A 15,000-nucleotide genomic window follows, 5' to 3' on the forward strand; every position below is an offset into this window, starting at 1 on the left:
CTGACATAATGTCGTTTGTGTTTTCTTTTGTAACACCGGTCTTTGTCACCTGCTGTGCTTCATTACATTATCATGGAAAACAAGATGGGAAGAGTCAAAAGGCAGGCAGAAGTGGAATTGGGGGATGGAGCAGAACAGACTGTCCCTTGGCATGGCTCTGTTCCGTCTTCGCCAACAAGCTGGTTTAGTGTGACAGGCATGCAAAAGTCCTCTTCACTGGCAAGCCATGAAAAAAATGTCCCTGCAAAGCAAGGGGTCAAACTAATACTGCGTTGACAGCTGACAAATGAAGCCTAAACTCTTATAAAAAGTTCAACAGTAAGAAATATCTTCCAGCAAAAAAACTTCATGTAATTTGACTTGTAATGCCCTGTACTATTAATAGCATAGATAGAGCCATGAGATCATTCAAACATTTGAAAAAAAAGTTGCACCATTTCAGAGACATAACCCGAGCCCTCGGTGACTGTCTCATTGCTCTGAGCGCTATGTGGTATCTGTTGACACACTGTACAACTTTTAAGCACATTCTGTACATCTCTTTCTCTTCCGCTCTCTCTGTAACAATTTCATTCAAATCAATAAACTGTCTGATCAGTGTGATTTAATAGCATCAGTGTAGCATCAAATTCCGTACCAATACATTCTCTATTAATAGATAGTTTACATACAGTGTGTTCAAGGGAGGACTGAATAGGAGTCAGGATTTTCCTGTGCTTGTCCGCTGATCTCTTAATCCTTCATGTTCTGTCTGTACTTTTGTTTCAGTTCCAGCAAATGTCATAATGCATTCTATTACACACTCAGTGCCTCACACGCCCACTAAAAATGGACGCTTTCCATACCGATGCTTGTATTGAAAGGATTTATTCTCAAGTCAAAATATTATTTTTAATGTGAATAAGAACTACTTTTTTCCTGCTGTTTTGTCTTTGTTCATCATACAAACAAGTCAGTGTTCAGTGTCTCAGGCATATGTACAGGGATCACTGCATCATCTGTACATTCACAGAATTCTTTTAAAAGCAGGAAGGTCTAAGAGAAAACAGGCTTAAGGGGGAAAACCTAAACATTATTTTGTTCCTTCTCCAAAAACCTATAAAACAGGAACAAATGTAGAAACATTGTTAATGTTTAAATATGGTTTGTGGGAGAGATTATATATTATTATCATTATATATATTATATTATTAGATATTATTTTGTTACTAGTTTGTTTGATTAAAAATATTAATAAATAATGTTTAATTGTTCTAAATAAATGTTTTATAAAAAAGTCTACTTTATTAAAGTCTACAACCACAATTTCAAAAAAGTTGGGGAAATCTAAAATGTAAATAAAAACAGAACGCAATGATTTTTAAATCTCATAAACCTGTTTTTTTGTTGTTTTTTTTTCCCAATAGAACATCGAAAATAAAATTGATTAGATTCATTATTTTCCTCCAGATTCTGCAAATAAAATTCCAAAATGAAAATGTGAAAGCAGTTTATTTGAAAATCTCTGAAACGAAAAAAATAAAAAAAAATAAATATACATAAGTATTCACAGCCTTTGCCATGACAACTAAAAATTTATCTCAGGTTCATTTTGTTTTCACTGATCATCTTTGAAATGTTTCTATAACTTAAATGGAGATTAACTTGGGTAAATATAGTTGATTGGACATGATCTAGAAAGGCACACACCTGTCTATAGAAGGTCCCACAGTTAACAGTGCATGTCAGAGCACTAAAGGTCCCAATGAGCACAGAGCCTCTATCATCTGTAAATGGAAGAAGTTTGGAACAAACAGGACTCTTTCTAGCATGGGCTGCCCAGCCAAACTGAACCAGTGGGGTAGAACGACCTTAGTCAGGCAGGTGAACAAGAACCTGATGGTCACTCTGAAAGAGCTACAGCGTTTTTGTTTTTTGGGTTTTTTTTGTGGAGAGAGGACAACCATTTCTATGCCTGTGGTCAGGCTTGTATGGAAGCCACTCCTCATTAAAAGGCCCATGACATCCCATCTGGAGTTTTCCAAAAGACACCCGAAGGACTCTCAGACCATTAAAAACAAATATTCCTCATGTCTGGAGGAAACCAGGCACCACTCATCACCTGGTTAATAAGTGGCAGCATCATGCTGTGGGGATGTTCTCCAGCAGCAGGAACAGGGAGACTAGTCAGGATCAATAGAAAGATGAATGCAACAATGTACAGAGACATCCTTGATGAAAACCTGCTCCAGAGTGCTTCGGACCTCAGACTGGGGCGATGGTTCATCTTCCAACAGGACAAAGACAAAGACCCCAAGCACACAGCCAAGATAACAAAGGAGTGGCTATGGGAAACTTTGTGAATGTATTTTTTTCTAAGGAGAGATATGAAAATGCTCCCCATCCAACCTGATGGAGCTTGATAGATTCTGCAAAGAAGAATGGTAGAAACTGTTAAAAAATAAAGGTGCCAAGCTTGTCGCATCAAACTGAAAAATACTTGAGTCTGTAAAGGTGCTTCAACAAAATATTGTGAATACTTCTAAAACCTCTATAAACCTTTCAGCATTGATTCTGCCTATCCAGATGTGAAAGCTGCCCATTTCACAGGGACTATCACACCCCATATCATCAGTGATGCAGGCTTGCACTGATAATAAGCTAAATGGTCCCTCTCCTCTTTAGTATGAAGGACATGAAGTCCATTGCTTCCAATGTGAATTTTAAATTTCAGTTTGTCTGACCACAGAAAAGTCTCCTTTTTTCTAAATGACCTTTTGTCCAGAGAAGATAACAGTGTTTCTGGATCATGTTCACATGTTCCTCTTTGGATGATAAAGCGTTAAACTGCATTTGTGGATGACAAACCAACCTTTGTTTATAGACAATGATTTTTGGAGCTGTTTCTAAACCCAGGCAATTATTTCTATTGTAGAATCATGCCTGTTTTTAATGCAGTGCTCACAGAAGCTCACAGGCATTTAATGAGATTTCTACAGATTCTCAGAATCATTTAATGATATTATGTACTGTAGATGATGAGATATTCAGCGTTCGCAATTTTTATGTTGCAACTTTTGCATTGATCTGGAAAGACAATAGTACCTTGCAAAAGTTTGACAGTGATAATCAAGACAATGATTCTACACCAAATAGCTCAAAATATTAAAATGTAGGAAAACATTAATATGGTAATTAATGTATAAGTAGACATATATGATGCTGGGCAACAGCATAATTAGTTCTGGTGCAAACATTTGCCATCAGAATTCACATTATCACAGGAATAGTGTTTGAAATATCATTCAATCTCAATGTACACCTGCATCTAGAGTTTTCAGAACTCATACCTATAAACACAGCATCGCAATTATAAATGCAAAAATGTACTAAACATAAATGAGCTGTGTGCGTGTGTGTGATCTGTGTGTGTGGTCTCTGTGCCTGTTATAAGAATGTGCACGTGTCAGTCCTCATGGAATCAAAGCACCCAGAAGAGCTTTTACATAACCAGCATAACAAACATATCAGCCTTTCCCTAACAACAACAACACCACACACACATACGCTCAGTGAGGAATGTGCTTACCCACTCTTGTAGACAGGATCAGTTATTCACACTGTTAAAAGAGAGTAGCAGATACATTCTGACTTTAATATGTGATATTTTATAAGTAGCACTGGCACATATTTGACCCAACCTGTTAACGTGTCAAAAGCATGATGGAAAAAAAATTAGAAAAGAAATTCAATTGTGAATTCAGAATTCGCCCGGACGTTGATGGGTTTTCCTGGACCATCACCTATTACGGTATTTCCTGCAGTAATCTGCATATATATATAAATGGCTTAACAATATGGTGGTTTGGAATAATACACATCAAATATCCTAAAGTAAACTGTACTTGCAGGTTTATGTATACAAAAAAAAAAATATTTTCATTATAAATTCCTATTAGAATCAATACACACCCTAGAATGTGATCTGTTGCCTTTGCTAACTGCTAATAAAGTTCCCAGCTTGATGAATAAAAAGCTGAAAGAAGAAATGAGTCAGAGATTCAGTGTACTCTGTGTCCTATAAAAAGTTTTCGGAGGCTCATTTAAAACAAGCAGCATGATTTGTGTATTTGTTTTCAACCACAAGCATGCAAGTGTCTCTGCTAACCAACAGAAGTCATTTCACACATAAGCACATGAACACACACACACACACACACACACACACACACACACACACACACACACACACACACACACACACACACACACACACACTTGGCATAAACCACATGCCTCATGCACTTGTGTAAAATAAGCACCAAAAACGCTTGAGTTCCATCAAACAGGCAGCAAAATCACCATGTGACAGAAGGAATGGTTCCAATTGGCTTTGCTAGAAATTAAAATCTAAATGATTTTACTGAGCCAAGTTATTTTAGTGGTTCGAGCATGAGAGGTGTTATTTTTTTTTCCTTCTTATTCTTTCTTCCAGATGGAACTGATTTGTAACACCTTCCTTTTCAAACTTACCATAAAATCTTTTTGTCCCAAAATTGGTGTGAAAATACTCACTCATTTGTATGAGGTGGTATCAAAAACTTTTATGGTGTAACTGGTGCTATTCTGACCACATGCTTTACCACATCTGCAATTTTATCATGGACAGCAAGTTAGAACAAAGAGCAAACGTGAAATTCTGTGTGAAACTGGGCAAATCTGCCACAAAGACGTTTGACACGACATACAATAGACATACGGCAATGCTGCAATGACTCGTTTGAGGTGTTTTGAGTGGCCTGCATGCTTCGAGAGTGCAACGACATCACTGAAAGATGACGAGCGATCAGGAAGACCTTCAATGAGCTCAACCCCCAAAAATGTCGATACCATTTGGCTCCTGCAGACTTTCCCTTCCTCCTGAAGATGAAGATCCAGCTCAAATGTCTCCGTTTGATACCATTGCGGAGATCCATCGCAAATCACAGATGTTTCTTGACACCCTTTGAAAAGAAGACCTCCAGGACACATTCCAGAATTGTCAGGAATGCTAGGAGCGCTGTATTGTTGTGCAAGGGGACTATTTTGAAGGTGATAGTGTGTAAATATATATAAATAAAGTATTTTATTGTAAACAGAGCTAGTCTGAAATCTATTTGATACAACCTCGACAAAATCCACAAAAATAAACCCAAACTTTGTCTATGTTCAAAAGTAACATATCTTTTTATTGCTTAATTTATAATTTTAGAGGAACTGACCAATAGGAAGCTATTAGTGAACAGTGCTTGGACCACTCTGATCACTTCATCTGGTTCTATTTATAATACTTTTTTAAACGATTGCTTTTGCACTTGATTGACTCCTGCTCTTTGTTTCGGCAGCCTGTATACTAAACTTGGAACAATACAAAGAAGAGTAGCAAGGATAACACGCAAAATCGTGAAGTGTTATAATGTTTGTGAGAAGGTCGTAGCTCAGTGGTTAAGGTGAAAGTCAGGGGTTCAAACCCTGGTATCGCCAAGCTGCCACTCTTGGGGCCCCTGAGCACTGACCACAGCTTCCTATCATTGCTGGGATATGAAAAGAAATACTTTTTTTCGCCTTTTATATGTGAAAACCAGATTCTTAATGCTTTTGTGCTCATTATAGCATGTGAGTGAGTGGATTGTGCATGGCCTACCAAAGCAGCACACAGATCTGTGAATGTCATATATCCTCAGACAATAAGCAATAGGTCAGCAATTTATTCACCAGGTTCACCTCATATCCTCCTGTCATATCCTTACACACCGATTTAAGGCACAGTCTGCTTATTATAAACTCTGACTCATCCTCACACGAAAAGAGTGACCCTTACTGACCTCTGCTGTTCAGATGATAGAATTACCCCCTTTCATTTCACTGCTGTATTGCACACATCAAATCTACCAACAGTGGTCCATGTTTACACTTTGATCATTTCCTTTTCAGCATTGTGTCTGAGTATACTGCACTTCACATGTTTGTGTTGTTGCTTTATTCATACTTTTGTAACACATATACATTGATCAGCCATAACATTGCAACCACCATTATTTTATCATGCAAAGGGGAGGGATGTACAAGGTGGCACAGAAACATTTTGGAACTAGGAGTTAGGCACCCTGGAGTATCAGCAATTGTTTAAAACCAGTGCGATCTCGTTTATAAACAATTAGTTATAATGGAGCAGTGGAGTGGTGCGCAACGAGCGTTCGATGTGAAACTTTTTATAAGAAGGGTAACAGTGTGAGTGTTGCGCAAAGGAAATTTTGGCATTATTACCAATTAGGACGTTGTGATTGTGTTTAAACTGTTAATGCGATTGCAACATAGGTGCGTAATTTCTAAGAAACAGCTCAACACATCACCTCGAATAGTCTCATATTTCTCTGATTTCTTTCTAAAGGCTGAACCTGTTTCTTAAAAATTTGTAAACGACACACAATCATGACATTTAAATCAGTACATTATATTAGTAGTAGTACATTACAACTAGTAATGACACAGACATTTCTTTGCACAGTATTACAATTCTGATAAAATGGCAAATGGTTCTAAAAGAGGTCGCACTGGTTCCAAACAATTGCCGATGCCCCAGGATCGCCAAATCCTAGGTCCAAAATTTCCCCTTATCCTGCACCACTCTGTATTGGGCTAAAAGTGAACTGTCAGCTTTTGAAGTTGATGTGTTTAAAGCAGGAAAAGTTGGCAAGCATAAGGATCTGAGGGATTTTGAAAGGACCAAAATGTAATGGCTAGTCGACTTGTTGTCAGAGCGTTTCTAAAACTGAAAGTGTTTTGCGGTTTGCAAAGGTATGCAATTGTTAGAACCTCAAAGTGAAGCAAAGAAGGACAACTGGTAAATTGGTGAGAAGCTCATGGGCACGAACTGCTCAATGATGCGCAATAAGATGTGCTGTTAAATCTCTTCTTCTGTAAGTAAATCAACTCTCAGAGTCTTGAAATATGACATCAAAACGTTAGTCTGAACAGTAACTGCTTTAACAATGTTTCGGTCCATCTTTTTTTTTCACAATTCAAACACACAGATGTCATCTGGTTATCTTTCTTCGTTGGTTCAAACCTAAACTCAAAAGCATGCTCAAAAACAACATTTTCTTTATATGATGCTGACATATTTAGGTAAACTTTAATCCCACAGAGGAGCTTTGCGTTTGATCTCACAAAAGAGCTGAAATAGCTGAAAGGGTTTATGCAGTCTCTAATAGAAAGGCACCAGAACACACAGTGCACCGCAGCCTGCTGTGTATGAGGCTCCATAATGGCAGAACTGTCAAAATGTCCAACCTGACCCCTATCCACCTCTGATATTGCCTATAATTGACACCAGAACAGTATAATTGAACAATGGGAAAAAGCCTGTTCTGATGAATCATGTTTTCATTTACATCATGTTGGTGGAGGGGTCTATGTGCATGTGTGTGTGTCTCATGCCTGGGGAAGAGATGCAACCGGGACACACAATCAGAAAAAAGCAAGCCAGAGTAGACAATGTGATGCTCTGGGCAATGTTCTAGTGGGAAACCTTGGGTCCTGGCTTTCACACAGCACTTTTCTGACACTGCTGAGTTCAAAGCTTTAAAGATCAGACTACTATATGCAAATTGTTGCTCACAGATATGACTAAGTTAAAAAGGCTGTTAGGTTGCTCAATCATTTAATGGTCATTTATTGAATTTGATTATTCGATTTGATCCTTTCAATCTCTTTTTTTTCTCCACATTTATGTTAATATTTAAATGATTTCCTGATCCTCTGATCCTTTTGGCGAGTAAGTTGTAGCCGGATGAGCTGTTAGAAATATTATTTTAACTAAACAAAGCGAATAGATGCCATTCAGACCATTAGCGGCTTCTAAAAACACATAATGGAATCTGAAATACTGTGTGTTTTCTAGACTTCCTAGGAAAAGGGAAATCTATTAAACGTTACAACATTAGAATTCATCTCAGATGAATGAAGTTCAGGGGGGAGTGGTGGCTCCAGCGGTTAAGGCGCTGGGTTACCGATCGGAAGGTCGGGGGTTCAAGCCCCGGTATCGCCAAGCTGCCACTCTTGGGCCCTTGAGCAAGGCTCTTAACCCTCTATGCTCCAGGGGACCCTTACAAGAAAAATAAATCAAGAGCCGCGACGTGGGGCCGCCTTCCCGTGGGCTCACCACCTGCAGGAGGGACCGTAAGGGACCGGTGCTGAGAGAATTGGGCAGCAGTCGAAGGCGGGGGCCTTGACAGCCCGATCCCTGGACACGGAGAAGTGTCTGGGGAATCTGCTTAGACTGCTGCCCCCGCGACCTGAATTACGGATAAGCGGGAGAAGATGAAATGAAGTTCAAGTTTAATTCATTATGTATGATAGGAAAATAAATTGCTACCAATGAGAAGATTAATTTAACAGGCTAAAGCGACTTAACACCTTATTACAGCATGTTCTCACAACAGATAAATTGCTTCTGAGCTGATGTGTCTAAAGATCTGTGTTTGTCAGTGTCTCTAGGAAGGTCCATCCAGGATGCATTATTGTTTCTGTTTCATTGCTGTGTCTCCTCTTGTCTGTGCTGCCTTCTTTCTGCTTCATAATACTCTGCAAGGAAGTGTGTGAAAAAGAGAGAGAGAGATTTTGAGATTTAGGTATTTTTGCTGTCGGCTCCACATAATTCTATGGAGAGAAAAACTGTATGCATTCTCTATTGCCATTAATATCCCAAAATAAATAGATTGTGTGTGTGTGTGTGTGTGTGTGTGTGTGTGTGTGTGTGTGTGTGTGTGTGTGTGTGTGCGTGCGTGTGTGCGTGCATGTGTGTGTGTGTGTGTGTGTGCGCGTGTGTGTGCTTGCGTGCGTGTGTGCGTGCGTGCTTTCGTGCGTGCATGTGTGTGTGTGTGCGCGCGTGTGTGTGTGCTTGCACCTGCAGCAGGAGGAACATCAGGTCCGACAGTGCCTGTTGCGCTCGGTGGTGGTGGAGGGTGAACTGCTTTTCTGCAAATTGTTAGTGACACATATCAAGTGTGTGTGTGTGTGTGTGTGTGTGTGTGTGTGTGTGTGTGTGTGTGTGTGTGTGTGTATGTATAAGGCATTTACCATTTGTGGTGAAAAAAAAAGAACAACTTGTGTTTTCTGATTTGTGTTTCCACACTTAGCATAATGTAATTATGCTGAGTATGTAATTATGGTGCTTATATAATCATAGACCTAGTGATTCAATTAAAATAAGGAAATCCAGATCTTTTAATTGTATAAGAATAGAAATGCACTATGTAAAGTATTGGTTGGACAATAAGGATTGTATTTTATGTATTTTTAATTTAAAGCTCTTATATGAAATATTGACTTATAATATTAGAGGCACACAATTGTATAGGATGTCTTTGGATGAGGTAGCATAAAATTTTTCCTTCACTTGAACTAGGCGACCCAAACCTGTTTCAGCATGACACTGACCCTGTGCACAAAGCCAAATCTATTAATATATGGTTTACATAAGTTTGAGTGTAAGATCTTCAGTGGCCTGCTATAGAGCTCTGACCTCAACCTTTCAGAACACCTTTGGGATGATTTAGAACGCTGACTGCACCTCGGACCTCCTCACTCTACATCAATACCTGACTTTACCAACACCCTTGCCTGAATTAGCACCAATCTCCACAAGCACACTCTAAAATCTAGTGGAACATCTTTTCAGAAGAGTGGAGGTTATTATAACAGTAAATGGAGACTAAATGTTCGAAAAAAAACTTTTTACTTTAGGAAAAGTGTCGTTTGCTCACTGCTTCATTGAAAAAAAATTATGTTACAAAGTATTTTTACATTATTCTGGGGAATTAATTTGTTTATTAATTCATTTTGGTATTTGCTGAGTTTTGAACTACCTTTCAATAACAATTGATTCAGTGTCTCATATAGATCTAGTTGACCATGTGGTTAAAATAATAATTCTTATACAAACTTATGGAGCAATAACACAACTCAAAGGAAATTTTTGAAAAGCAAAGTATCAATTCTTAGGATGTAGTGTAAACTAGAGTGTGCCCCTCTCACCTGTCTCTGTGTCCTATGTCATGTGAAGAGTATGTAGGATCCTGAAACCCTGGAATAATCTGCAGAGGAAACTGAGACTGAATCGGTGCCTGAGACACAGGAACCCATTCGTGATAAGGTACACAGGGGGGGCAGGGGTAGTGGTGATGATACACCTCTGGCTCCACCTCAGCTGTTACAGGTGCACCTGGTTGCTGTTGTAGTGTAGAGTGTAAACAAGTTAAGCTGCACTATTTTACATTCATAATTTAAAAACAGCTTGAACGCACAAGTGTTTCTATTTTACCTCATGTGCTTGCGTGTACCCGAAAGAACTGAGTGCAGACATGGTCATGTTGTTCATGATGACCTGGTGCATCTGAGCATTCTGCATCATCATCAGCTCTACAAGGTCTGTCAAACACACACACACACACACACACACACACACACACACACACACACACACACACACACACACACACACACACACACACACACACACGTTTAAAAACAGGCAACTCTCTAGTAGTGGCATTGTGGCACAAGACAAATATCCATGCATGCCATACCATGAGCTTCCACTAGATAGTGCTTTGTGAACACATCTCTTTTGGTTAGAAATTTAGGTGTGTGTGATGGCAAAAAGAAAACTGCAAACGAATTGCTTCTAGTCTTCTTTTAAAAGATTAATTAAGAGATGATTTAATGCATTCTAAAAGATAATTGGATTAATTAAGTGGTCATCATGGAATCACAAAAAAACTACGACCTGAAATTATTTGAGAATGTAACCAGGATTGAAACTTGCTTTAGATGTGTGTAAAGGAATTTAGAAAATTATTATTATATGGTTAATATGGATATGTGGATAAAAGCCTCACTTCAATCATTTACAAATTAAATTAAATACAATTTCAGTAGCCATTTGATTAGATTCATGTAAAACTCATACACGTGTCATTTTTATGCATACAGCCTACATGTTTAGAGCATAAAAGTGAACAGATTATACTTTAAACTTAATTTATCAGGTTAGATGAAAAACATACATGCTTTTCATCGAGGTGTTTTGTTTTTAGCTCTCGCTATGAGAGCTTTTGTAACAAAACATATTTTGTTGTTTCCAAATCATTCATTTTTTTGAAATTCGGATATGTTTCAGCACTAACCACAGCCAAGATTCCACAGAAAGAGGTGAATATGACTCATATGGCAGATGTCTTTATTCTGTAGCCTATCATGCAAAATGATCTTGTTTACTCACCACTAAGTTTGCAACGAGTTAATAATAAGCTTCGGGAAAAGTATGTTGCATCGTGGCTTTCAAACACTTTAAAATTCTGAATTTTGGGGCAGAAAAGTGTACAAAACTTATCAGATGTTCTGTAACAAGTGTATCTGAGACTAAGATTGCAAAGCCAGTAGCCCCTGCATTTTTTATGTGAAAGCTGTATTTTTTTTCATTGATTGATTGATTCATTCATTCACTCCATCATTCATTTATTCATTAATTTTCCTTCTGCTTTTGCTTTTCAGTTGTCAGGCCAGACCTTTCTACCATACTGAAAAAAATATATTTAAACAAGTGTTTAAATCATGTCTAAGATTCGAATCATGTCAGGTTTTAGAAAAGATTGTGTTTGCCCAGTTATGTTCCTTCTTACAAGAAAACAATATCTTTGAATAGTTTCAGTCAGGTTTCAGGCTCCATCATAGCACAGAAACTGTGCTAGTTACAACAACAAATGACTTGTTTTTAGCTTCAGACCAAAGCTACATCTCTCTGTTAGGTTTGCTGCATTGGAAACTATAGATTATGACTTTCTTCTGGATCGCTTACAGAATTACATTGGCATTCAGGGGCAGGCAATAAGCTGGTTTAAATCCTACCTGTCTGATCGTTACCATTTTGTAGATTTAAATGGAAACCTATCGAGATGAATACAAGTAAATTATGGGGTGCCACAAGGTTTAGTTCTAGGACCCCTGCTTTTCACAATATACATGCTTCCCTTGGAAAATATTATTAGAAGGCATGGGATTAGCTTTCACTGTTATGCTGATGATACCCAGCAATATATATCACATCAAACCCAGACAAAACATGAGTGTAACTGAGTGTGTCAAAGAATTAAAAGAATGGATGACGCATAACTTTCTATTATTAAATTCTGATAAGACAGAGATTTTGCTTATCGGCCCAAAAACCAGTACACAGAAGCTCCATCATTTCAACCTGCATTTAGAAGCATGCCATGTAAATATTAGTTCAACAGTAAAAGACCTGAGTTATTTTAGACAGCAACTTGTCTTTTGAAAATCATATTACCCATATTACAAAAACAGCCTTCTTTCACCTTAGATATATTGCTAATAAACATGTTGTCTATATCTGATGCAGAGCAGCTCGTCTATATATTCATGACCTCCAGACTGGACTATTGTAATGCATTACTAGGTGGTTGTCCTGCATCATCAATAAACCTGAGGTTGCACCAGTTTCCCACCTCAGGAAGATTATGGACCTCTAAAGAAGTAGATGCCGAAGCCGCAAACATCCAGAACCATCTAGAGATGTACCATTTGCACTTCATGTCTGGACATTGGTCGAGTCTGGACATTGGACCTCTTCGAAAGTTTAAAGGCTCTGGCATCGAAAGGCTGGTGTTGAGTTATTTTATGAGTTGCTCAGTAGCTCCTGGTTCCATAACAATAATCATAATCTTACATTTTGGTGCTTATGATAGTTCTCACTCTCCAGTGTTTTGTCTTTTGTTAAGATTTATAACCAAGTCAAGTCAAGTCAAGTCAAGTTTATTTGTATAGCGCTTTTCACAACAGACATTGTCTCAAAGCAGCTTTACAGAAAACAACAGTGAAGGTGAATGGTGTGCGTTTGTCCCTGATGAGCAGCCGTGGCGACAGTGGCAAGGAAAAACTCCCTTAGATGATATGAGGAAGAAACCTTGAGAGGAACCAGACTCAAAGGGGAACCCATCCTCATATGGGTGACATCAAAAGTTTGGTCATAAATCTTTCAACAATACAGAACAATTTGTGATCATCATAGATCCAGCATCAGCTTCTCCATGCCAGGGCCTTTAAACACTCGGCATCTACTTCTCCATGATCATCCATAGGTCCATAATCTTCACGAGGTGGGACGTGACTGGAGCTGGCCAAACCTCAGGAAGCCTCGGGATGGGGAGAGAAAGAGAAGCAGTGGAGAGGAATTAGCGTAGCTGCTGTTCATGATATTAACAGCACAAGTTGATAATGTGCATGTGATCAGATGTTCTGGAGCACAAGGTTGTGATGTGACGTGTGTGATGTGTGTTATGTGTAGGCTTTGCTAAAAAGATATGTTTTTAATCTGCACTTAAACTGGGAGAGTGTATCTGAACCCCGAACACTGTCAGGAAGACTATTCCAGAGTTTAGGAGCTAAATGTGAAAATGCTCTACCGCCTTTAGTGGACTTTGCTATTCTAGGAACTACTAGAAGCCCAGAGTTTTGAGATCTCAGGGAGCGTGACGGATTGTAGCGTGTTAAGAGACTGGATAGATACATGGGAGCCAAACCATTTAGTGCTTTATAAGTGAGTAGCAGTAGTTTGTAGTCTATTCGAAACTTAATAGGAAGCCAATGTAGGGACGATAAGATTGGGGTTATATGATCGTATTTTCTTGACCTAGTAAGAACTCTTGCTGCGGCATTCTGAACTAACTGAAGCTTGTTTATTAATGATGCAGGACATCCACCTAGTAATGCATTACAGTAGTCTATTCTAGAGGTCATAAACGCATGGACGAGCTTCTCTGCATCAGATATAGATAACATATTTCTTAGCTTAGAAATATTTCTAAGGTGAAAGAAGGCTGTTTTTGTAACTTGATTGATGTGATTTTTAAAAGATAAGTTGCTGTCTAAAATAACTCCCAGGTCTTTTACCGTTGAACTAGTAGTTACAGAACAACCGTCTAAATGCAGGCTGAGATGCTGGAGCTTCTGTGTACTATTTTTTGGGCCGATGAGCAAAATCTCCGTTTTATCAGGATTTAATAGCAGAAAGTTATGGGTCATCCAATCTCTTATTTCTTCAACACACTCAGTTATGCGAGCTAATTGAGCTGTATCGCCTGGTTTGGATGAAATATATAGCTGGGTATCATCAGCATAACAATGGAAGCTAATTCCATGCCTTCTAATAATATTTCCTAATGGAAGCATGTATATTGTAAAAAGCAGGGGTCCCAGAACTGACCCTTGTGGCACGCCATAATTTACTAGCATTATCCTGGATAGCTCTCCATTTAAATCTACGAAATGGTAACGATTGGACAGGTAGGATTTAAACCAGCTTAATGCCTGTCCCTGAATACCGATGTAATTCTGTAAGCGATCGAGGAGAAGATCATGATCTATAGTGTCGAACGCAGCACTAAGATCTAGTAAAACTAATAGGGAGATGTAGCCTTGGTCTGAAGCTAAAAACAGGTCGTTAGTGATTTTAACTAGAGCAGCTCGTGATATCACCCAAATGAGGATGGGTTCCCCTTTTGAGTCTGGTTTCTCTCAAGGTTTGTTCCTCATAACATCTAAGGGAGTTTTTCCTTTCCACAGTTGCCCATGGCTGCTCATTAGGGATAATTACACATCATTTACTTTAATTTTTAAATTCTGTAAAGCTGCTTTGAGACAATGTCCATTGTGAAAAGCGCTATAGAAATAAACTTGACTATTTGAAGTGTAAATATTTTAAGCATGGACATTTTTATTGACAAAAGATTATTATACAGCAGAAATCCATTAATTTTGGATGCACCCCCACATCCCCTATGGTACCTTAGTGAATTAATCTAGACATTCTCTCACTTTAATACAATGATTGATTTTTATTTTATTTTATGTAATTTGTTAGTGAAAACATAGTTTAAAATGTTATTCCTAACGTTCCTGAAA

General features: G+C 38.4%; 1 protein-coding gene across 1 annotated transcript in view; it reads right to left on the reverse strand.

The window, feature by feature from the left end:
* Positions 1–8,381: 8,381 nt before the first annotated feature.
* The window catches only part of LOC310740569 (proline-rich protein 29-like), a 9,562-nt gene continuing 2,943 nt past the window's right edge, over positions 8,382–15,000 (reverse strand). The window contains exons 3-6 of the mRNA XM_083567443.1: positions 10,343–10,449; positions 10,057–10,250; positions 8,927–8,997; positions 8,382–8,604 (exon numbers count right to left, since the gene is read on the reverse strand). Coding sequence (XP_083423569.1) covers positions 8,552–8,604; positions 8,927–8,997; positions 10,057–10,250; positions 10,343–10,449 — 425 coding nt within the window. The 3' untranslated portion in view covers positions 8,382–8,551. The remainder of the gene's footprint in view (positions 8,605–8,926; positions 8,998–10,056; positions 10,251–10,342; positions 10,450–15,000) is intronic.

Source organism: Silurus aristotelis (genome assembly GCF_946808225.1).
Source record: "Silurus aristotelis genome assembly, chromosome: 17".
Classification (NCBI taxonomy): Eukaryota; Metazoa; Chordata; class Actinopteri; order Siluriformes; family Siluridae; genus Silurus; species Silurus aristotelis.